The sequence below is a fragment of the Cladophialophora psammophila genome, assembly GCF_000585535.1.
Source record: "Cladophialophora psammophila CBS 110553 chromosome Unknown aczJe-supercont1.9, whole genome shotgun sequence".
In the NCBI taxonomy this organism is placed as follows: domain Eukaryota; kingdom Fungi; phylum Ascomycota; class Eurotiomycetes; order Chaetothyriales; family Herpotrichiellaceae; genus Cladophialophora; species Cladophialophora psammophila.
In genome coordinates, this window is record NW_006912930.1 from 213,118 (window position 1) to 235,815 (window position 22,698).

General features: G+C 51.6%; 10 protein-coding genes across 10 annotated transcripts; 5 read left to right on the plus strand and 5 right to left on the minus strand.

Moving 5' to 3' along the window:
- Positions 1-1,387: 1,387 nt before the first annotated feature.
- A1O5_06288 (uncharacterized protein) lies at positions 1,388-1,981 on the minus strand (the record flags this gene model as incomplete). The annotated part of the gene is made up of 1 exon (XM_007746882.1): positions 1,388-1,981. One exon carries the CDS (start codon positions 1,979-1,981, stop codon positions 1,388-1,390), a length of 594 nt encoding a protein of 197 aa, XP_007745072.1.
- A 1,116-nt stretch (positions 1,982-3,097) lies between these two features.
- A1O5_06289 (uncharacterized protein) lies at positions 3,098-3,995 on the minus strand (the record flags this gene model as incomplete). Its single annotated transcript, XM_007746883.1, has 2 exons — positions 3,098-3,589; positions 3,657-3,995. The coding sequence occupies 2 exons, from the start codon at positions 3,993-3,995 to the stop codon at positions 3,098-3,100; spliced, it is 831 nt and encodes a 276-aa protein (XP_007745073.1).
- Positions 3,996-5,102: 1,107 nt separating this feature from the next.
- Positions 5,103-7,042, minus strand: A1O5_06290 (uncharacterized protein; the record flags this gene model as incomplete). The annotated part of the gene is made up of 7 exons (XM_007746884.1): positions 5,103-5,484; positions 5,550-5,629; positions 5,718-5,882; positions 5,954-6,091; positions 6,155-6,395; positions 6,458-6,692; positions 6,802-7,042. The coding sequence occupies 7 exons, from the start codon at positions 7,040-7,042 to the stop codon at positions 5,103-5,105; spliced, it is 1,482 nt and encodes a 493-aa protein (XP_007745074.1).
- A 796-nt stretch (positions 7,043-7,838) lies between these two features.
- A1O5_06291 (uncharacterized protein) lies at positions 7,839-8,444 on the plus strand (the record flags this gene model as incomplete). The annotated part of the gene is made up of 1 exon (XM_007746885.1): positions 7,839-8,444. The coding sequence occupies one exon, from the start codon at positions 7,839-7,841 to the stop codon at positions 8,442-8,444; it is 606 nt and encodes a 201-aa protein (XP_007745075.1).
- A 208-nt stretch (positions 8,445-8,652) lies between these two features.
- Positions 8,653-9,648, minus strand: A1O5_06292 (uncharacterized protein; the record flags this gene model as incomplete). The annotated part of the gene is made up of 5 exons (XM_007746886.1): positions 8,653-8,738; positions 8,796-8,947; positions 9,037-9,218; positions 9,275-9,411; positions 9,465-9,648. The coding sequence occupies 5 exons, from the start codon at positions 9,646-9,648 to the stop codon at positions 8,653-8,655; spliced, it is 741 nt and encodes a 246-aa protein (XP_007745076.1).
- Positions 9,649-10,536: 888 nt separating this feature from the next.
- A1O5_06293 (uncharacterized protein) lies at positions 10,537-12,554 on the plus strand (the record flags this gene model as incomplete). Its single annotated transcript, XM_007746887.1, has 4 exons — positions 10,537-10,830; positions 10,887-10,915; positions 10,978-11,253; positions 11,351-12,554. 4 exons carry the CDS (start codon positions 10,537-10,539, stop codon positions 12,552-12,554), a joined length of 1,803 nt encoding a protein of 600 aa, XP_007745077.1.
- Positions 12,555-13,750: 1,196 nt separating this feature from the next.
- On the plus strand, positions 13,751-15,948 carry A1O5_06294 (uncharacterized protein; the record flags this gene model as incomplete). Its single annotated transcript, XM_007746888.1, has 2 exons — positions 13,751-14,017; positions 14,326-15,948. The coding sequence occupies 2 exons, from the start codon at positions 13,751-13,753 to the stop codon at positions 15,946-15,948; spliced, it is 1,890 nt and encodes a 629-aa protein (XP_007745078.1).
- A 562-nt stretch (positions 15,949-16,510) lies between these two features.
- A1O5_06295 (uncharacterized protein) lies at positions 16,511-18,571 on the minus strand (the record flags this gene model as incomplete). The annotated part of the gene is made up of 1 exon (XM_007746889.1): positions 16,511-18,571. One exon carries the CDS (start codon positions 18,569-18,571, stop codon positions 16,511-16,513), a length of 2,061 nt encoding a protein of 686 aa, XP_007745079.1.
- Positions 18,572-19,699: 1,128 nt separating this feature from the next.
- Positions 19,700-21,656, plus strand: A1O5_06296 (uncharacterized protein; the record flags this gene model as incomplete). The annotated part of the gene is made up of 4 exons (XM_007746890.1): positions 19,700-19,845; positions 19,895-19,926; positions 19,982-20,067; positions 20,121-21,656. The coding sequence occupies 4 exons, from the start codon at positions 19,700-19,702 to the stop codon at positions 21,654-21,656; spliced, it is 1,800 nt and encodes a 599-aa protein (XP_007745080.1).
- A 288-nt stretch (positions 21,657-21,944) lies between these two features.
- On the plus strand, positions 21,945-22,512 carry A1O5_06297 (uncharacterized protein; the record flags this gene model as incomplete). The annotated part of the gene is made up of 2 exons (XM_007746891.1): positions 21,945-22,219; positions 22,269-22,512. The coding sequence occupies 2 exons, from the start codon at positions 21,945-21,947 to the stop codon at positions 22,510-22,512; spliced, it is 519 nt and encodes a 172-aa protein (XP_007745081.1).
- Between the last annotated feature and the right edge of the window lie 186 nt (positions 22,513-22,698).

Genomic DNA, 22,698 nt, shown 5'->3' on the forward strand with positions numbered 1-22,698 from the left:
TACGTTATTGAAACACAGAGGTTTGAAAATAGGTATCACTGCTTTGAATTGCGCTTCACACGTGCCCCGTTACGTTGCAAAAGACAGCTCGAGCATTTGCCGTTGTTGTGAATAGCGCTCTCTGGTGCCGTTTTGCCGTTATCAAAGGGTGTCTCAGCTTCGGAAGACTCTGCAGCAATGTTTTTTTTTCCCCTGGAAATGACCAGGTGACTTCTCTTTCGGTATCTCACCCGCACATCCGGAGGACACATGCAGGTATGTAACTCTTCAAGGGAGCTTCGTTGGGGATCGAGAATGTTGCACTTGGGGATATTTTGAGTCCAGTGGATCTCTTCCAAGCAACGATCGACTCAACCATCACCAGCCCTTCCACGAAAGTTTGAGTTCACGGAAACTTTGCAAACCTCCACAAAGGGGAGTGAGACAGTTGAAATTTCATTCCAACAATAAATAACTTCGCAGCAATGTGGGACAATGCATTGTAGTCCAAGCTCTGCATTGTTCCAAGTTCCTTGAAATCGAGTATCGACAGTGGCTAAACTCTGCCGCCCATGAAGGAAGGGGTTCGTTGACTGGTGACCACATGGATCTTCGCTAATCACCCAGGCTCGGGAATTTTCGAGGTGGCTTTGGGCAGGCGTACGGTGTACCCAGTACCCAGTATGCTGAGCGGTTCAACCAGGGCTGGATGTTCGAAAAGCCACATATCGTCACCGTTGTATGTCGCCGCCGCAACTTCTTCCCACGGTTCCGCCAACAAACCCCCGCAATCCACCAGGTTGTCTTATCGATTCTCCCAGCCACCTGATATTTGAATCCCCGCTCTAGCGCAGATAGCTTCGTCATGTTTGAGTTTTTCCAGCCATTTGCTTTATCTTTTTTGCAAGAAGCGCAAGGTCTAGCGTCTGGGATTCTGCATTAGGCTCCCGCCATTGGAGCAAATGCTGCCTGCTCGCATGACCTCGATTTGAGACATGGACTAATGAGTTGGATCGGCTCGTTATCGACCTCTCTCCCCCCTCCCCGCGTGTCGCATACTTCAGGTCGGTCATTATGTAGCTCGCTAACGCGGTCGAGAAACCTATTTAGGCCTCGGCCGCGTAGATGGGCTTGAAGAAGTTTTTTTTTGCGGGCGTTCATCAGCAGCCCAAATGTATGGGGCAGTCGTCCAGCTCTTGACATGTGGCGACACTGGCTAGCGGTCGAAAACCGCCCAGGTCGCTAATTGCGAACGCTTCATGCACAGGAAACCCCACAAATGAATCGTGCACCTAGCACTCCGCAAAAATCACGTATGAGAGCAAAATACACACGTGGTTCCGACGCAGCGTAGGGAAAGGCTGGAGTGCGTGCCACCAGTATGAATCCCCACGGACGTGACGCGGCATTACTGTGGCTGTACAATATTGCCGTGCCCGTCCGTATCTCTGTTTGCTCTCCAAACACCTTCTTCGACTTCTCCAGTATCCGCGAACCACTCTCTCTTCCAGATCTCTGCTCGAGCCTTGACTCTCTCCAGGATCTCTTCAGCGCCTTTCCAGCCGCTGGCACGGTGCCCACTGCTCACGCTAACAGCAATGCTTTCCTCTTCGACCTTGACTTCACCCAGTCGATGAACAATGACGACTTTCTCTAGCCCATGCTTCTTCTGTACATCTTCGGCAATGGCGTAGAGAGATTTCAGGGCCAGGGAAGGATAGGCAGAATACGAAAGCCGAGAGACAGGGCGATGGTCGAAGTTGTTGCGAGTGGTGCCCAGAAACAAAACGTTGGCGCCAGCTGTGGGTGAGCGGGTGAAGCGTAAGTACGCTGGAATGTCGAGAGGGTCATAGACGAGTGAGATGTAGATGGTTTCGGAGGACAGGGTTTGAGGGAAGTTAGACGGGTCGAGAACAGAGATGGCTGCGGCTTTAGAAGACGAGGGTGGCTTCGAGGATGCATCTGTGCCGTTTGTCACGAGGGCTGAGGTGTCTGTGGGCATGGTTCATCCGTCGAAGTGAGGCTTGGGTAATATCGGGTAGCAACACTTCTATCACCCTGGAGTCAAAAAATGGACGATACCAGACCTTCACACTGCACTCATCATGGAGCTCATGTCCATAAGTCAAGTCTTTATTTCTTCCAGCTCCAAATCGTATGCGGCGAAAGGTTCTGGCTGATGGCGGAAACGATGAGAGCGACGTCTTCTTTAGCAGTGCAGTTGTTCCTGGCGACTGGATGCGCCGGTACGTCATATTATGTGCGGGTGAAAAAATATTTCATCCCACCGTCGCAACAAACCGCATCCCACTCACCAAGTCCAGCTCACACCTGCCCATTCTTGACCCAGCTCTATCGTACATGATCACCTGCTTATTACAAAAAGAAGAGTAGAATGGACCGCCAATGAAGACATCTCCATCGACATTGCCCTGCCTCCCCATTCCGCTTCTTGACAGCGAATAGCTGACGTTAGACATCTCTGGACAGCCTGCCCAACCACAGTCTCCCGTCATTGTGAGGCGACTGGGCGATGCCTTTTCATTCGCTACCGAAAGAATGCAACATCGCTTCCCGCCAAAACTCTCCCCACACAAGAACCAAGAAAGTCCAAAGCAAAAAAATCCGAATTATGCAAAAAACAACATCTTCAGCCGTCTTCAATGGAGCCACGTCTATGCTTCACCGCCTGCCATTTATCCCCTTCCTTTCCACTCGTACGGATCGGATTGCGGTGTTTGTGTGTCTAAACCTTCGCTTGCAGATGGATTGCCCTGATTCAGAAATCAGACTTCCCTAATGAAGAACTTCATGACCCGACAACCAGAATGAAGTGGCTGGTAAGCAATGGGATTGGATGCTGGGTATATGCAAGATCAGAGACGGCGTCATCTTGGTTCTGTGTCCTGTCAGGGTCTGATGGTGGACATGGACCAATATACAGTACACCTGTAGATCTTTTCTCGTTCGATTGCACTTTCATTGTTGTGATACATCTCTGTTCTTTCCATCATGAGTATCAAGGTACACTATCTCAGAAGTGGAGTTTAGTTTACACCATTACCTTCGCCCGTCGCCATGCTGTACAAGGGAGAATGGGATGCGGGCAGCGCTCAGCTCATTGCTTACCCCCGGATACAGTCTCTTTCTTTTGAAGATACGGCAGCGGCGTCGTATCAACCGGCTTCCTCTCTCTTCTCCAATCCTTGATATGCTGCAGCACAATGGCCGCTGCACTCTCAGGGGTATCTTGCCTTCCAATACACTCGACAAAGTCGCCTTCAGGATCCATCACGTAAAAGTATATGCTGTGGTCCACCAAGTAGTCTTCTTCACCAGGCTTCAACTCTGGCGGCGTCGAGAAATATACCCGATATTGCTTACACACGTCTTTTGTTTGCTGCCATGTACCGACCAATCCGAGGATGGCGGGATGGAACTCGGCCAAGTATGCTTTGAGGACTTCGGGAGTGTCGCGGTTGGGATCACAGGAGATGAAGATCGGCCGTACTGTGTTCGGGGCTCTCTCTTGAATAATATCGAGGGCTTCGCCCATTTTGTCGAGCTCGTCAGGGCAAATATCGGGACAATGGCTGAACCCGAAATAGATCTGCCAAACAAAATCACGGGTGAGCTTTCGAGAGGCACTCCATATCTTGATCAGGAGGGGAACATACGAGTGAATACTTCCCCAACAAATCCTTGTCCGTGAAATCATTCCCATCTACATCCTTCAATGCGAACGGACCGCCGACCTTCGGTTTCCCATATCCTTTGCTCATCTCCACAATTCTCTTGCGCTCCAACCTCTTCTTCTCGAACTGGAAGTAAAATATCATGCCTGCGCCGACGCCGACGAAGAGCGCCGCTGATCTGAATGAGAATGGCTGCACACCCAAAGCGTCAGAGGAAGACACGTACCCCGGATAAAGATACGTACGCCTGTGCGGTGGTGCGATCTGTCTCCCGCTCTCAATCTCGGGCTGGAGGATGAGAAAGGCCGCGTCTGTAGACATTGCGATGACAGAGCATATCGTTGTGGCCGCTGCAATTGAACGGGAGATGGTCTGGTTCGAACAGGCGTCGTCTGGCAGTGGATCGATCTGCAACTGCTTGACGCCGGCTGAGCAACTAGCCGTTTCACGGCTCGCTGGAAGGAAGGTATACGTCCAGGCATTTTATTGACAATTCGGTAGCGAAGATGCAGGAACCGGTTCGGAGCACTGTTGATGGGTGGCTTGATTCAAGCAACTTTCCACTGCGGCGTGAGACCTAGTGCGGCACCCGAAACGGTGAAACTAGAGAATCGGAAGCGCATTCGAAATAGTCTGCCCTTGGTCTGCCCAAGTCTACCCAAGTCTGCCTCGTCGCACCACGAACCTTTCCACTTTACCTTGTCACAGAACAGGCACTATCTCAGGGCAAGAGGGAGACAGTCGTGATGCATCGCAAAACTAACAGCAAATCTAAGTTTCAAAGAGAAGGCCGATCACAGCTATGCCAGTACAATTCGACCTTCTCGCATTCGCTCCCTTCCAACATTGACCTCCCAACCTGCCTCACTAGACCTTCAGTCACATTAACATCCGACTTCTCTTCACAACCCTTGGGTGGGCTCTGAGGATTTCCCCTTTCTCTCCATAGTGTAAGTGAGTTTGAGACTCAGCCTCAGCTTGTTCTTTTCGTGGAGACTCTCGAAATCCTCGCACAGATTCGCTCGACCTCCCTTCCTCTCTTCTGCTGCTTTTGGAGCTGGTTCCCTGGTTGTTGCCCTTGCCACCGCAACATGGTTGTACTGGGAAGCAACATACTGTTGTCCCAGAACAACGTCACGGTACAGCATGTTCTGACCCGGTTGAGAAATGGATCCAATAAGGGTGCATCGTGTCTTTGATCAATACTTGTCTTCCGTACGGGAGGTAGATCGTGAAAGTCAATGCCGAGTGTGGTCGACTAATTTCGATCAGGTCAAACGGACGGACATTTCGCCTCAGCCTTAATTGATTCACACATACAGCGAACGACGGACGAAGACTCGATAGACGTATTTCCTAGCATACACAAACCTTCCTCCTTGGTCAATTCCACCATGTTCCCATCCTCGCTTTCAGAATGCCGTCACTCTAACTCTGTACGGTTGGTCTTCCATCTCGAACCGCGACATCCGGCACAATGGGATGCTTGTTCTCGTCCTCTCCCGCCACAGGCGGCGGCACATACTCTTTGCGCCCAGCCTTGTGGATACGTCCATTGATCATGATGACATTCAACTTGCCGTGATCCTGGAGGATGTCGATGTTGTCAATCGGGTTGCCGTCAACCAGGATGCAGTCTGCGTAATTGCCTTCCTTGATCTGGCCCATCTCGTCGGCTCGCATCATGAGTTTGGCCACGCCATAGGTGGCGGCGATGATGGACTCGTGGGCGGTAAAGCCCATCAAGTTCTTGAAATGGGCCAAGTCACGAGCATAGGTTCCATGGGGGGTCCATGCGAATCCATAGTCACTAATGAGCGACAGCTTAGTGGTCGTCCGCGTGATGAGGTGAGAGAATCACAGGAGCATACTTACCCGCCCGGGAGAACCACAATACCTCTCCGATGCATTTCACGAAGGCCTCGTAGTGCGACCTCAAGCTCCTGGTTGTTGACCTTGAGTTAGCATACTTGACTCAAGTCAACTGATGTGTTTGGGGCAGTTGCTCGTGGCGGCTGGGGGACTTGCCTTCTTATAACCAACTTGCTCAGCTTTCTCGTGTGAATAACCGAAAGCTGCCGCGTCGTTCAAGGTTGCAACGAGCCAGTTGATCGCTGGAGCCACAACATGCTTCATCCTCGCAGCTTCCAGCATGCCCATGCCTTCTTCGTCGATATACGACCCATGATAAATGACGTCCACTCCATGCTGCAATGACATTGTGAGTCCCCTACATCTCGACTGTTTCGGACTGTGGATGAGTGGGATATGCAACTCACTTTGACGCACATCTTTACGGAATCTCTCGCTCTTGCGTGGGCACAGATGGATTTTCCTGCCTTGTGTGCTTCGTCCACACAGGCAGCCGTCTCCTCATCCGTGAAATAGCAGTCTTGGGCTGATCGTACTTCGCAGATCTAAAGGGTCCGAGTCAGCAACAAAATGGACATATCGCGGCTCGAAGACCTTTTTTCGCCTACCTCTTCTCCAGACATGACCAATTTGATGTTGTCAACCCCCAGGCCAGCATGATGTCGAATGACTTCTCTCATCTCCTCGGGAGTGTCTGCAAATGCTGTGATCGCTGATTCCAGGTCACCGTCATGCTTGGCCATTTCCTTGCCGTTGGCGAGAGACCGCGGTCCTGGAATGTCACCGGCATAGATAGCGTCCCTAATTGCGATGTCCTGCCGCTCCTTTGCAGATGCAGCCCCGTAACACCTATCAAAGAAGATCAGGATTTTCCTCTCAACATCCGGAGAGACACAAAAGAGATGTCATACATGGTGTAGCCGGAATCTAGGTAGCATTTCGCACTCCGTGCCGTCAAAAGCGTGTGCTCTTCAACATTCAAGGTGCCCAGAGAAGCGAGGTCGCCGCCGTTCCAGGAGAAGTGGGTGTGCGAGTCACCCAAGCCCGGCATCAAGGTCCTCCCCTTTCCTTGGAACACTCGAACATCCGGGTCTTTCAGCAACTGGTCCTTGTTGGCGACATTGCCGACTGCCTTGATCCGTTCACCTAAAAATAAGAAGTCAGCGGGCGAGCACAGTCGGATAGAACAACACTAGGCCAGGGCAGGACCCGCTTATCAACGACGTCTACCTCTCTCTATCTGTCTCTGTCTTACCTTGTATAAAGACGTCGCCTCGGTAAATTGGCTTTCCCGTGCATTCCAGGATGTTTACATCGAGGAAAAGGACTTTGGAGTTGGGATCCGTGCCCAGGATCTCGTACTTGGGAGGCTTAACGCTCTCGTTGAATTTGATGGCATCAATATACGCGACGTTGCGTGGAGGACCATCGTAAGGCTCGGGTTGGTACGCAGGAGAGGTCCACGGGACATCTTCCACGATCCTTGCTGGAGCCATGTCGGGAGCAGTTCAGGACGAGAAGGTACCAACAAAAGTACTTCCAAGAGTATCTTTCCGGATCCCCCGGTCAAGTAACACGACCTCGCCAGATATATTTTCTCACGTATGGCGTCTCTTGATATGGTATTTGATCAAGAAAACAGTCGGGCGAAAGGGGAGGTAGGGAGGGCGGCGCACCTGGACTACCTACACCTCCGCCTACTGCACGGATGGCATCTTGCCGGCTCCTAGGATTCTCAAAGCATCTGTCGAGCGCTCTTTGCCCAACGGGACACGGCTCTTCACTCCTCAACATGTGCGCAATGCAAGGTGTCAGACTACTTCCGACCGTCTGTGCCGCATCCTTCTTGCTGCTCATGCACCCCGCAAGTTAGGTCCCCGCGTTTATCCACCCATAGGCATCCACGTAGGAGGTCAACACCTCAGTGTTGCAGCAAGGAGAGGGGTTGGATCCCCATAGACGTGATTCGCACATTGGCAACGTTGCTAAGATTGGATTCCACACGCAAGGGGGGGATCCTTGTCACATCCGTATCGAAACCATTCACACACCAAAAGATCATCCGTGGCGAGAAAGATCCCCGCCGGGAATGGACGGGGATTGACGGGCTCTTTCTGAGAGGGGAGGGGAGGGCAAGGGGGGATATGTACTTGAAGATACTGTCTGTACTGAGTACTTGTCACGCCCGCGTTACTCGGGAGGGAAAGATACCATTGGCAGCACCTTTTGCGTGAGGGGTAAACGCCGTCCCATCAAGTGTGTGTTGTAACTTCTTGGTCTTCAGCAAAAGTCATGGGGTGGGTGCAAGCGTCACGAAGGGGCCGATTTGGACCGACAAGTAATAATAGTCCTCTCAAACAAGATGGCAAGGTTGTTACTCATGTGGAAGACGTGGACGGTGCCCGTGGCCAGGAGGACGACATCACGAAGAGGTCGTCATCAAGCACTACCGGCACCGGCACCAGCACCAGCACCAGCACCAGCAAACAATTCCCCTTTGCCCCCGAGTCACTCTCAGACGATGCACTTCCTTTCATCCCGAAGGAAGCGGTCCTCGAACGCGGGAAGCAGTCGAAGAAAACATTGCGAGACCAAGGGAATAATCACGACGGAGAAGGGAAGCAGGAAGACAACAAGGACAACGAACATTGGATCGTGATTGACGATATCGTTTTTGATTGCAGCGATTTCATCTCTGAACACCCCGGGGGGCAACAGGTCATTCTCAGCTTTGTGGGAGAGGATTGTTCATGGCAGTTTTGGCGGTTACATGGCAAGAACATCATGGAGCAATATGGCCGCGCCCTCAGGGTCGGGAGGACCGAGGGCATCAAAAACAGATTTGTCGAACCAGTCAGATACGTCGGGTTGTCGAAACTCGGTGACGATGGCTGGTAGAGGAGTTGTGGCGAGTGATGGGTTTTCTAGAGAGAAGGGACTGGCCATCTCATATATATACCCGCATCCGATAGATAGCCAGAGTGAATTCTACTTCCCATGTATTCCTGCACAATGACTTGAATTGCTCCGTCAGACTTGATGTTCTTGAATTCTGCGGCATGTTTTCTGGCGGCGCACCAGCTGCCACCCTTTTTGAGCCCATATCTCATTTCTTCTCCTTGTACATTGGAAAAGTAGGTATGTTGAAAGGCGTGACGCCCCCTGCGTAGAGTCCAGCAACTCCGGCCCAGTCTAGAAAGTGAAAATTGGTTAGTGGAGCACCACTTTATATGTGGTATGGCGACTTACAGGTCAAGAATGCCACCACAAAACCGACCGAGTTTCCAGCGATAAGCAATGACGAGCGGTTGAACATATAGCCACAAGCCAGCAACAGAAGGTCGAGGTCAAGGAAGGCAAGATCCAGAAACAAGACCCATGAAGCTCGACATGCGGCGACTCTGGATTCTATTTAGCATCGAAACGTATTGAAAAGTGGAACGGACTCGAATTTCCGTCAGTACTGGGACATGATTTCGAGGACACTTACGTGTATATTACTGTGAGGATAAACCAAGCCCACAGAAACATGGCGATAGCTTGATTGAACTCGGGGCTAATTTGGCCTGTTGTCTTATCGGTGTACGCAGCAAGAATTCCACTACCTGGGATGTATATCATTGCATAAGCGACGTTGAAAGCTCCGTAGGATGAGAAGACCGTGGCTCCAAACTGAGAGGATAAGTTAATATTCACAGCAAAGCGTGGCTGGGCTTATAGATTCTTACCGTGTTCCCTGAGATAAATTCCATAATGCCACTCAGGTACTGACATACTCCTCCAAAGAACGTAATCATGCCAACGAGGACGTTGGGGGTATAGATGTTTCGAACATGGACGCCGTAAGCAGAAATGAGGAATATTCCTTCGATATCTCAGTCACTGGATCCAAGTTTCATCTGTTTCTGGGAAGCCTACCCGTTGCGAAAGAGAGTAGTCCCAAGGGCGCTGGGTTTGCAAATGACCGGTGCACCACTGGGAGAGCGGGTTGAGATCTATCGTCTTCATGGCCGCCCTTGGTGCGCACGCGCTCCACACGCGGTCCCTCTTCATGAGCGGCAACGGACTTTTCAAGCTGGTCAGCCGAATTGTATGAGGACATCTTGCTGACTGATTTTATGCAGTGCAATGAAGACAGCTTCAGATAGAACGACGAGAGATCCAAGTGACTGGTCTTTTCTGCTCGGAAAATTTTCAAGAATTATGCTTCCAGAAGCGTTTCGTTACTGCAGGTTTAATGAGATCGTCTCTGACCTTCTTCAGCCTCCTTGGAGCGCTCTCTTACCATCGTGTTGAAGCGGCATCACCCCGGACGAAGATGGGTTTCGGCATCATACCGCGCATTGGATCGGCGCTTGAAATCGACCAAGACTCGTCCTATGCAACGGAAACAAGAAACACGGGCGGCGGTGAGGTGCTTGTGTCGACGGAGCAGTTCATCCTGGAGGTCATAGAGCACGGTCTAGCCAAGTTGCGGGGTTCAAACGAGGCGACACCTGTGAACCATGCTGATGGACTTGGTGATAGACTTCCTTGGCATTTGATGGGCAAAACTATGATGGGACCTTCCCAATAACGTTGGGTAGGAGAGAGGAAAAGGGTTAGATGGTTGAGGAGATGTTAGATGCGTGGTGGAGAGGAGGGAAGATGGGCGGAGAAAGGCGGGCGAAAGCGGCGCAGAATGACAGACCTACTCCGGTACTCGGTACGCTATCGCGGAGTGTCTGTCTCGCTGGCCCATCGGCAATCACACCGGCGTCATTATCTGGTGGGCAACTGGCGACCGAGGCGACCTTGTTTTCCCATTCTTGCCCATTCATCCCTGACGCCGCATCAAAGCAGATCTCATGTCACTGGTGATGACGGGGCAAACAATGGTCAGGCTCAAATGACGATGAAAATTGTCTTACTGCCCTCAATTCCTCTCTATTCATCACATCCAAAATATCTCTTTTGCCCAGATAAGTAGAATTTCTTACTGAGATTAAGCATGTCTTCATCTTTTACAAGCGGCGTGGCTCATGCCGGGAAGAGCTTGACCAACTATGCATCCTACGTGCCAGAAGGAAGCAGACAGCCGCGGATTGGACATCTGGATCTGGAATCCAATACCATTACACCTCTTTCCTACCTTTCTGGGACACCAATACGGAGCCTTTACGAAGTGATTGAAGCAGGCGAGGGTGCTTTTGTCCAAGCCGGAGAACCTTTTCCACGAAGCAAGGCGAGGTTGTTACCCCCGATCTATGGCCGCGATATTCTTGCTGTTGGGAAGAACTATGCGGTAAGGACTACCCTGTGACATGGACATTGCCTGTCTCTGATACTGGTGTTCTCCAGGCCCACGCCAAAGAATTCAACGCTTCGGGGTAGGTACTTCAAAATCAACGGCTGAATACCAGGTAACGTGCTAACCAGTTGACCTTTACAGCTATGACAGCTCCGACAAGGTCGACATGCCCACCCATCCTGTTATTTTCACTAAACGGTGGACTTCTGCAATTGCCGACGGGGATGAAATCTATCCCCATCCGGGATTCACCGAGTCGGTGGACTATGAAGGAGAAATCGGCGTCATTGTGGGCAAGTCTGGATTTAGGATCAACACAAAGGATGCCCTGGACCATGTCTGGGGGTTCACCATCATCAACGATGTGACAGCGCGCGAACGACAGCGAGACCACAAGCAGTTCTACATTGGAAAGTCGTGAGTGGCCTGTTCCTTGTAAAGGGCCTCCTCTGTTTGAAGGACCACGTGCCACTCTATTCGAGTGCTCGTGATGTCAGCTAACAGTGTTCTGCAGCCCTGATACTTTCGCCCCGATAGGCCCGATAGCCGTTCCAAAGGAACATCTTCCAAAGGAGCTCACTGTTACAACGACCGTGAATGGAGAAAAGCGACAGGAAGGTACAACTAACGACCTGATCTTCAGCATACCGACTTTGGTCGAGACACTATCCGCGGCACAGACACTACAGCCTGGAGATGTTTTGGCCACCGGGACGCCCGCCGGCGTTGGGTTTCGCTTCGACCCCAAGGTGTGGCTGCATCCTGGAGACGTGGTCAAGATATCAGTGACAGGCCTGGGGACATTGACCAACCGCATTGCAAGCCCGGAGTCGAGAAATACGATCCTCAATCATATTGTATCCTCCGCGGTACCCGTCGCAAATGACCGGACGATCGAGGGTCGTGGCCTGACCTCTGTTGGTTCGAAGCACCTCTTCTACCAGCGAAAAGGCGGTGACGGTGCTGGGCGGCCAATCTTCTTCATCCACGGTCTGGGCGGCACTTCGGATTATTTTGGACCCGTGATGACAAGGCTGGGAAACTCTTGGACATATCATCTTTCCGATCTCGAGGGTCATGGCCTATCACCGACATCCGCAACGAGCAAGCTGAGCATCGCGTCCTTTGCTTCAGATGCATATCAACTCTGCTCTCAGGCTGGAATCAACGCCGAGTCAGGATTGACCGTGGTGGCACATTCGATGGGCTGTCTGGTCGCGATGAAACTGGCGTTGGATCATCCGGATTTGGTCAAGACACTCATCCTGCAAGGGCCTGGGCCCTCACCGCTCCCCGAAGCCGCCAGCAAAGCCACATATGCCAGGGCCGCCCTTGCTCGTGAAAAGGGCATGCTCGGAGTTGTGGATGCTGTGGTTGGTGCAGGGACATCTGATTACAGCAAGGCACATAATCCTCTGGCGATTGCCGCTGCTCGAATATCCCTGCTGGGACAGGACCCCGAAGGATATGCGAAGGCATGCATAGCACTGGCAGACTCAGTCACGGATACATTGGACATCGCAGCACTGAAAGCAAGAGTGCTGATTATCACAGGAGACGAGGACAAAGTCTCCCCGCCGGAGATGTGCAAGAAGATGAAAGAAAAAATCCCCAACTGTGAGGGTGTCGTTGTGCTGTCGCATGTCGCGCATTGGCACCTGTTTGAAGCGCCCGAGAGTGTCTGCTCGGCTGTCAGCGACTTCCTGGGTAAGCAGTAGCCCCTGCCACCCCCTTTTCAGAAACGAATTGCGCCAGGGCAGGAGGTGAAAGGTGGAAGGTGTAAGGTGGAAGGTGTAAGGTGGAAAGTCGTCGGTGGCTGGTGGAAGTTGCAAAATGCCTCCCCCGTACGTACAGGTATCCACGACCTTCTTTCGATCGACTTAGATAATTTAGAGCTAGATAGAGTTTTATTCGGACCATGGGGTCGCTCTAGAGTTCCTTTGTGCTCAAACGGAATCACGCAGTAGGGGGCATAAGCAGGGATGTGGATGAATCTAGTTGTTGTGATACCCGTAGTTACTTCCGTAAACGACCCGGGGCTTTGAGCGGGGGAGCGGCATTGAGATGTACAAGTAGGTAGCGTACCCAGTACCCAGTACTGTACATGTAGTTGAGGGCCCCTACCTACCTAGGACTTACTTAGGCTCACTAGGCCGTCAGGGGTGCCCAGTGGTTCCCAGTTGTGCCTAGCGGTGCCTAGTGAAGCTACATTCGTCCCGAATATTCCCTGGTGCCCTGGAAGCTGTCGCCGGGTATGCCCCTCCTGGACTTAGTTAGGCAGGTTCGTCGCCCCCAGGTTACACTTGTTACACTTAAACGGACCCGGCTCCCGGCCCCGGATTCCATTTCTCAATGCTTAACTTGACGAATATCTCCCTACTCCGGCACTTTGTCTTGCTTCATCCTGTTTTCCAACCTTCGACTTGCCGCTCAATTCACATCACAGTGTCACTGTGCTCTATCTCCTGCTGAGGATACCGCCCGCCGCTTTTATCGTGGCCTCTTGGTCATCAGAAGGGGTTGCTATCTCGTCCCTCCACCTGCAGAGACTTCAAGACCGGCTCCGTGTCAGATGGCGCCGCAAGTCGACAAACGGCAACCTCGGGTACCTCTGAGCTGCGAAAACTGTCGAAAGCGAAAGATAAAATGTTCGGGCGAGAGGCCATTTTGCGACACATGTGCCCGTCGTGGCTTCAGTCATACGTGCTTCTATCTGCGCCAAAACGCACCATCAGGCTCCAGTTCCGACGAGGTCCTCCAAAGGATGAGGCGAGTCGAAAATCTCCTCGAGAGACAAGTCTACCTGCTTGAGCAGCGTCTTGAGCCCTTCCCAAAGTCGCATTCTTCAAATCATGATACTTTGTCACAGCATCAATCGTCATCAGTGAACTCGTCGCCGTGGACGGAAGTCGAAATGGCCCCTTTGGACACTGCACCTTCAACTGTTGTTGGTACGGTCCTGGAATCCGAAGGAGGATATGAACGATTCATCCCCGGACTCGCCTCTTCAGATGCAGACGCTGTCAACGAGCTGATTCAATCTGCCTCGGCCCCGCCAATGTCATTAAATTTTCCGTTTTCAATAGATCTACCCGCTACGCGAAGTGCGCTTTTGGCCGCCTTGCCTCCGGCAAGACAGTGCGACGAATTGAAGAACATATTCTTTGAAGTTTTCTCGCCGGTATGTTTCCCCAAGCTTCTTGGCTTCGTTTAGCACTCTCCCTGGCTCTGAAGGACGGGTTTGTCAAGGCTCGAGAGGCGAGCTCCCCGAGCTCAAAAATTTACACCGTCCAAGTTGCTGCAGACATGGAGAGAAAACGGCGTGCTTTCTCCTCGTCGCGACATCGGTAGGTCTAGGCGGATAGGGTCTCGTTCCATTGGATGGGAAGAGAGGACATGTCATCTTACAGTCTTCCCCGTGATTGCTCTGTCGCGCCGTCAAATCCACCAAAACTACTCTGTCGACCCAAGCTAACTCTCGTCGAACAGCTCTTTCACATACTCCATGACCCCACATTTCATGCCGAGTATGCCAACTTCTGCCAATGCCGAGGAGAGGTGTCACTCTCATTTCTCGCGTTGTTGTTTGTGATTCTCTCCATCTCCGTTACCGCGTTAGATTCGGATCATCCGCTGCTGGCGGACCTAGGAATGGAAACAACGGCTTCAGCAAATATCAAAAGCTTGGCGACAAAGTACCGAGCAGCCGCAATGGGATGCCTTTCCGCCGATCAATTCCTCTGGCGACACAACTTGCACACTGTCCAGGCTCTGGTGCTCCTGATATACGCACTTTCACACGCTCATGGCCCATCATGGGCCTTGTTGGGGACCACTTTCAATATCTGCGTATCGATCGGTTGTCATATTGACCCATCTCAACTAAATTTAAACCCGGTGAGAAGTGAACAGAGGCGCCGGGTCTGGGCAGGCCTCATGTTACTGTACACCATTCAAAACACTTGTCTGGGCAACCTTGCCCCAATGAAGGTTACCGCCATCGTCCGTCTTCCCGCGGACGTCGATGATGAACAGATCTCCATGTACGACAGTCCGCAGTCCCATACGGATGAATCTCAGCCAAGGCCTCTTAGCAAAATGTCGTACATCCTCTTCAAATTCAAGCTGTATCAATTGGCATCTGATATAACACACTTCGCCAGGGGAAACGGGGACTTGAATGGCCTAATCGACCTCGACCGGCGGATCTCCAGAGAAGAGCACGAACATGACGCCCGATTCACCGACGTCCGGCAGCTTCCAATCTACCACCTAGCTCATCTATATATCATCAAAAATTACACAAACCACCTCCGGCTCATTCTGCATCGACCGTATCTTCCGCCGCATTCCTCGGCTACAGATAACGCACTGTTCGAGTTCCCAGAACAAGTGCTCCAAAGCCGGCAGTATTGTAAAATGTCGGCGATGAAGATCCTCAACAACCACGAAGATCTGTGTTGCGACGACAGGCTGAGACCTTATCGCTGGTTCGTGTATGGACTGGGTGGCTACCAGACGTTTCTGGCGGCGTCGACACTCGCGGTGCTTCTTGGATCGGAGGACGATTCGGTCGCTTCGGACCGGGCAGATGTAATCTACACCCTACGAAGATGTCAGGCTCGATTCGAGCAGCTGGCCTTGAGAAGCGACATCTCTGCCAAAGCTGCCCGGATCCTGCGCCGAACGCTCGGGTCTCCTACGAACGGAAGCGGCGGCGGCAGCGGTCCTCCTCAAGACCTCCCTGGCCTGCACCATCAATCGTCGAACTTAAGCGACGAGTCCAAGACGCGCAGCATGAGCCACAGACTACAAACGCCGGCTACAACTACTAATGGCGGCAACCATGGTCACGGCCATGCTCCATCAACAATGGGCCCCAGCTCCGGCTACGCCGCCGGGCTATTCGCCACCCCTCTTGCGCGTCCCTCATCCTCCCCATCCTTCTTCCCCTGCCCCCAGCCCATCTACGAGCTCATGTCCCTCCCGCCAGAGCAGTGGCTCGCAGGTCCCTCCGCCCTCGCATGGGACTGGAGCAGCTGGGTCGATGCCGCTGAGCCAACAATGGCTCCGCAAAACATGTTCGCGGACGCTTCGGGAGTCATGATGTGACGTACTGTGACGTGTTGTTCCATGACCTTCAGTACTGTGGATGTACTGTGCTCCAATGATGTGAGCTGAGCTGAGCTGAGCTGAGCTGATCTGATCTGAGCTGACTCGAGCTGAGTCAAGCGGCTCATCGGAGCCACAGTCTGGGAAATGAAATTTAAATTGTCCTCCTGTTTTTTGTAGCATTAGTCCGAATCTTTTAAAATATTGGTCGTCTCCACCTCGATATCTGTTTTGGATTGATTAAATCACCCAGGTATCCGTGCAATATCACCTCTCATGCGCATTACTCACGACTCTGGAAGCGCATTTGGTTGTATGCGGAACAGCTTGTCTCCATGCCCAGGGCCTCTTATTGTGACTAGGCCACAGTCAGGCACTAAGTTTTTATGTACAGCGATTGGAGACCCTGCCGTGTATTTCCAAGGGGATATCGACATTCAATACTCAATACTCAATAGCATGGGGGATACGAACAACCCGATGCCATGGCGGATATATACCAGACAACCAGACACCAGCGCCTATTCACATACTTTTTTTTTTTTTTTTTTTAAAAAAAGCGTCATCGGAGAGCCATCTCCAGCCTGTTCCTGACAGCTAGCCACCAGCTCGCCTGCCGCTCGGCCTGGCTCCTCTGTTGGATGGCCCTGATTGTGTCAACGGGCCGTTGCGACTCGACCTGTTTCTCGGTGAAGAAATTGCCATGCAGACCGTAAGGCACCCTCTGGGTCAGATGCACACGAGCAACGATCGTCTTCATGTCTCTGGCGTCAATGACCCACAACTCGCTTTTGGCGTCAGGGCGACATTCTCCAGACGAGTCTAGCTGTGATTCGTCGAAGACGTAGGTCAGCAGCCAGCCATCGTCTTCACGAGTGCCGTTTTCACGCGGTACAAAATGTGGCTCTTGAGCATAGCAGCCTGGTGGCAGGCGAAAAATGGAGATGGGGTCATCCTCCTCTTGAGACTCGAGAATTTCGTTGACAGACCTTGTATCCACACATCCAGTGATAGACCGGAGATGAGAATCATTCTTGCCTCGCTTGATTAGTGTCTCGGCATCTACCTTAACCAAGCAGTCGATCTTGACAGCGCGACCAAGGGCGGTACCAAATGTACCCCTGGAAGTGGAACAACCAAAGATATATTTCGCCTCATCCATTGTTCTGTCTTTCCTGGCGTTGGGAAATTCGAAGGGGACGGCACTCAATCCGAACTGGTGAGTTATGCCATTCTCTTCCGGCTGGGCTAATGAAAACTGGTAGTAGTAGAGCCGGCACTGTTCTTCTTCACGATCAGACTCGTTAGATGTCGGTTGCGGACAGGGAACGTTGCCAGCGGAGTAAATGAGCGAAGCCGAAGTCAGTCGACATGCGAGCATATTGACAGCAGTCGTCTTCATGTGCCCCGTCGCCTTGTCAACCACCTGATCATCCCACGTATTAGCCGTGTGGAAAATGCAGCATGGGTTTGTCTTAAACCACACAATCTTCTGCGGAAAGTATCGAGGAAAGACGCCAAATCGAGATAGGGAAGTCGGGTCATAGGCAACCACGGGTTTACTCGTTGTCAAGTTCAAGGGATCCAGCGACAGAGGCAAGTCCATGATGACAGTATGGTGAAAAGAGACACCGAAATCATGCATCATCTTCGCCGATGAAACACCCGGGACCGGGGCGTTCAGGAGCCTTGTCGGTCGTTCGAGCGGCGAAAAGGAGATGGCAGGCGGGTAAGTAGCAGGTATAATCGAATAATGTACATATGGAGGGGCAAAAGTCGAGTGGAAGAGGACCAGCTCTCCCGTCTTTGGGTCGACACGAGGGTGTGCCGTAGTCCATTCTTTCATGAATCGCAGTAACCCCTTTCCGCCAAATCCTGGGCCTTCTTCGCCTCCCATCTCTCCACCTGCTCTTTTCCCATTGAACCAGCCAACAGTCTCGAGGCCCGGAAGAACGATTCTCATTGGAGGACCAGATTCACAAGTTGCGAGGGCACGCCCATCATGAAACAAGACCCCCGTGTTGGCCACGCTGATTTTCTTGATGACTTGGGTTGAGCCTGGAAGTCGCGATAATACGACAAGCAGTATTGTGCGGAAAACCGTGACTATGATCTGGTACAACGAGGACAGAGGATCGACTAGCGTTGCAATACTGGGGAGGATTGGGGCGCACAGGTGTTTTGAGGATACCGTCGACAGGTAGATGTCGGTCAAGATGTATTGATTGACGAACTCTGGTTGGACACCATCTGCAGTTCGCGTAAATGCGACACCACTGAGCATGCCATCGCCATCGAACCAGTGTGCGTCTCGGCCTAAGTCTTCATTTGCTACAGGATTGCCGCCATTTCGAACATATTCACCCCCGATCAGCTCTTTTGGTATCCTCCCTGAGTATGTGCATGCTGTCAGACTTTGGATCTTCTTCGTAGGAGCAAAATTGCCGCTGAGGTACGGGTGTGGATGACTTCTCTTGCGATTTCGAGCGGTCGAGGTACCTATCGAGGATGCGTCGGATGTGGGCTTTCTGGAGCTATCTGTTGCGGCCACGGAGGAAGGCGACTTAGTCGTGGTCGAGGAACCGGCATGAGGGAGCCGAGCAGCAGTGGAAGTTCTCGACATTGTCCAATCAAGGAGCGTTCGGTGTTGTGTTGGTCGCTGCTAAACATTGACGAGTACTAGTACGGGTACAGTACTGTACTTGGTAGACCTGTATCAGAAAGAGTGCATTGAAGGGGTCACGCCAGATCGACGTCAGAGTCCAGACTGGAGGTGTTACTGGCGTCCGAGAGACCCGAAGGATCAAGCTCAACATGCTTTTGGATCACGCAATGGATGAAAATGAAAAATGGAGAGGAATGGAAAAGACTACCAGTCCTTGTACGAGTAGTTCACATGTTAGTATTTCGGTCTTCGTTGGAAACTCACCCCTTGACTCTTTGGAGACTAGAGGTAAGATAGCGTCTACCAAGTATTAGTATCTGATGTCCACATGATGAACTTGGAGGGGACGGGGGGAGGCCTTGATCTCAAAGCAAGCAGGCCATCTCTGAAATTCATAGGTACAAAAGGTAAGGAAATGAGGGGGAAGCCCAGCGAAGATGGAAGGCCAAGGACTGACGACAGAGAAGTGCCTCGTAAGGTGAAAAACAAGTGACAGTGGATGCCATGGCGTCATCAAGCTTTTGCTAGCGTGGCGCCAAAATGGGACTAGTGATGCTATCCTGGGAGAGCTCGGTCAGATCTTGAAAGGGAAGGTTAGCCGGGACGCCCTCTTTTCTGGCTGCTTTTGCCGGGAGTTTGAATGCCGTGGCACCGTGGGCCGTCAGCCTCGTGTCCCATGTTGCCCATGTCAGATCGGTTCTCTCATCTGTGGCTTGACCTTGGAGACCTTTCGACTTCTCTTTCGTCCTAACTTGGAATGTGGAATGTGCGCGTCATGATATCCCAAAAATTTCATGGCTTCCACCAGAGTGTCTGTGCAAGTGCGCTCGGCCATGTCTGCATGGGTTTTCACTCCATGTCAAAGTTTTAATTATCCCTCCACTCGTCTTGAGAGCTCACGGCTGATCTCGATACGATGGCCTCTGCCGCTGCCGCAAGCCTCTACTGAGACAAGAACGTTGGAATCTTCCCTCGCCGGTGGAATCCCCCCTTTCAATCAACCATCGGAACTCTGCCCTGATGTATGACTATGTGCTGGTGTACGTAATCCTCTGCTCGGGCCCCCTTTTCGTTGCAATGTCTGACATGTCCAACGTCCACAACAGTCACGTTGCCTACACAATTCCCCTTGCAATAGCCTTGTCCCTTATCCTAGGGCCTTTATTGTCGCGACGGGATATCTACAAGATATGCTTCCTGCAATTTGTCGCTGTCACGTACACAATTCCCTGGTGAGTGTGGACTCAACATCTCCTATGGGGGAAATGCTGACCAGACCAGGGATTCCTACCTTATCAGAACCAGGGTCTGGAGTATGTCAATTTATTCCTATCTTGGTACGAGGTATTCCGTACTAACTTAACCTAGCATACCCACAAGATGTTATTCTAGGACCGACACTGTTTGACATCCCTGCTGAGGAAGTCTTCTTCTTTAGCATTCAGACTTATATTGTAAGCACTTGACTCTTACCTGTGTTCAGGCAAACGTTCTAATTCTGAAGTAGACCACATGTCTACAGATCCTCCTCAACAAACCAATTCTCACTGCAATTCACTTGCATAATGAATCGGACCTTCTCGACCCCGTTGGCAAGTCGCTATGGCCATGGAAGCGAGCAGGCCAACTCGTTTTCTCGCTGGGCTCGGTGATTCCAGTCCTTCTGCGCGAAGGTGACACCAAAGGCCAATACATGCGACTCATTTTGGTCTGGGCATGCCCGGTAATGTTGATGCTCTGGACATTTGCTTACCAACTCCTTCTTACATTGCCATGGACAACAACCTGGTTGCCTATCACTGCTCCGACATTATATCTGTGGGTCGTGGACACGTTGGCTCTTCGCAGGGGTACCTGGAGTATTGAATCGGGCACCAAGCTCGGGATTCAAGTTTGGCCCCATCTGGAACTCGAAGAAGCCGTCTTCTTCCTTCTGACAAACACCCTTATCGTATGGGGCGCAGTCGCCTTTGACAATGCCGTGGCTATTCTCGACTCTTTCCCCGTCCATTTCACTACGGTCCCCGGGATCCCGCCTCCGACCTTGATGTTCAAAGCTTTACTTCTCCCTACATCGGATTATGACACCGCCCGTCTCGAGGGTTTACGAAATGCACTTACAGTCCTTGCTCAGAAAAGCCGATCATTCTATCTGGCCTCAGGTGTCTTTGCAGGCCGTTTGAGGATTGACTTGATCCTTCTGTATGCATTTTGCAGAGTGGCTGATGATTTGATCGATGATGCACCTTCGGCAGAGGAGGCAGACAAATGGGTGCAGCATTTCACCAATTTCCTCAATATTGCGTATTCGTCAAAGGGGAATCGGAAGCGGGTGCAGCAGGCTCTCGATCCATTCCCGCCGAAAGCCCAGTCTATCCTAGTACTCCTTCCGACGGAGAAGCTGCCTTCAGGGCCACTCTACTCACTTCTCGATGGCTTCCGTATTGATCAAGAATTTTTCAACACTGGATCCAGGCAAAATCCGCCGATCAAGACTTTTGCCGACCTTGAGCGCTATGCAAGCTGTGTTGCAGGAACCGTAGGTGAATTGTGCTTGAATCTCATCTATTACCATGATCCCGACCAAGGAACTCCCGCAGAGACAAAAGGAAAGTGTCTCACTGCCGGCGCGAAAATGGGTCGAGCATTGCAGTACGTCAACATTGTCCGAGATGTCAAGACAGACGCCGATGTTGGCCGATGCTACATTCCTAGCGACTGGTTTGACAAATCGACACAATGTTCCGCCGAATTTCGAACCGAGGAAATTCCGCATCATCGGAAAAGGATATTAGACATCGCATTCACGATCTATGCCGAGAACAGAGACGCGATTGACGCGCTGCCGTACTATGCGCGGGGTGGCATCCGAGTCGCCGTCGAGAGTTACATGGAGATCGGCCGGGTCCTGCGTGAACGGATGCGCCAAGGCAGACCTCTAGATTTCGCGGGCAGCGGCAAAAAGGGACGGTCCAGCGTACCCAAGCTCAGGAGGATATGGGTTGGATGGAAGACAATGATGGGAATGAGGGGCGCCGTGTGATGAAGTTAGTTCTACGCGGTCCTTGGTGATGCCAATGCCTGATGTTGGTACTCGGTACATAGTTCGGTGTAGAGAGTTGGGTGGTAGCCTAGCGTGCGGGGATTGCGCAACAGACCTGATCTACCATGCAAACGGAAGTTGCAGGGAAGTTTCCCGCCGAATTTGGAGGTAGGAGCCTGCCACTTTTGGAGATGCTCCTCCCCCGCCATTTTGTAAACAAACACCATCACATTTACCATCACCATCACATTTTCCGTCAGCATCACATTTAGCGTCACCATCACGACGATGGATGACACAAACCTCCACGCTCCGCAGGCGGATTTCAATCTCCTGAGCCAAAGTTTTGGTTCTGCTGTCGACGGTCTTCGTTCCACTGCTGATGCTTTTCGTTCTGCTTCCAATGAAATCAAGAAAGTACAAAATCTCCCTGCAATCGCCAGCAGCGAAAGAATTCTAGCCGAGCTTCAGGAAATGAGACAGGAATTCAGAGACCAAGTCACTCGTCTTGATCAGAACCTCACAGCTACCCGACAGGATCTTATTACTGTAATGACCACAAGGTACTTGTTTCTCTTAAATTTTCCTAAATTTATCAGACTAATTCTATAGGGATTACAACAATACGGCTCGGGTCCAGAACTCCTATCTTTCGAGTCCATCGGATCATCTTTCGCCTCTCCTCAACCCATTGACCGGCTCTGCTATTCCTGGATTTCCTACTACACCCACAGACATTGGACGGATGGGAGAGCATGATGTGAATACCATTTTACAGGAGCCGGATCTTCAAACTGCTATTGCTGCTACAAGTCTCGCATCGAAGAAGAGACAACTGAGGATGCATATCGGCTGAAGATCACAAGTCGAGAGGAGACCATAAGCCAAAACTGTATCAATAGAATACGATTAGTCAATGATAATGTGAGGTACCGGGTAAAATGCATGCGCGGCCGTTCAACTAGAGGCTGATTTTCCTGCAACAACTTTACATCTGAAACCCTGGAAGTTGAAACTCCCTGCCCTGCATCAATCTGTGGTC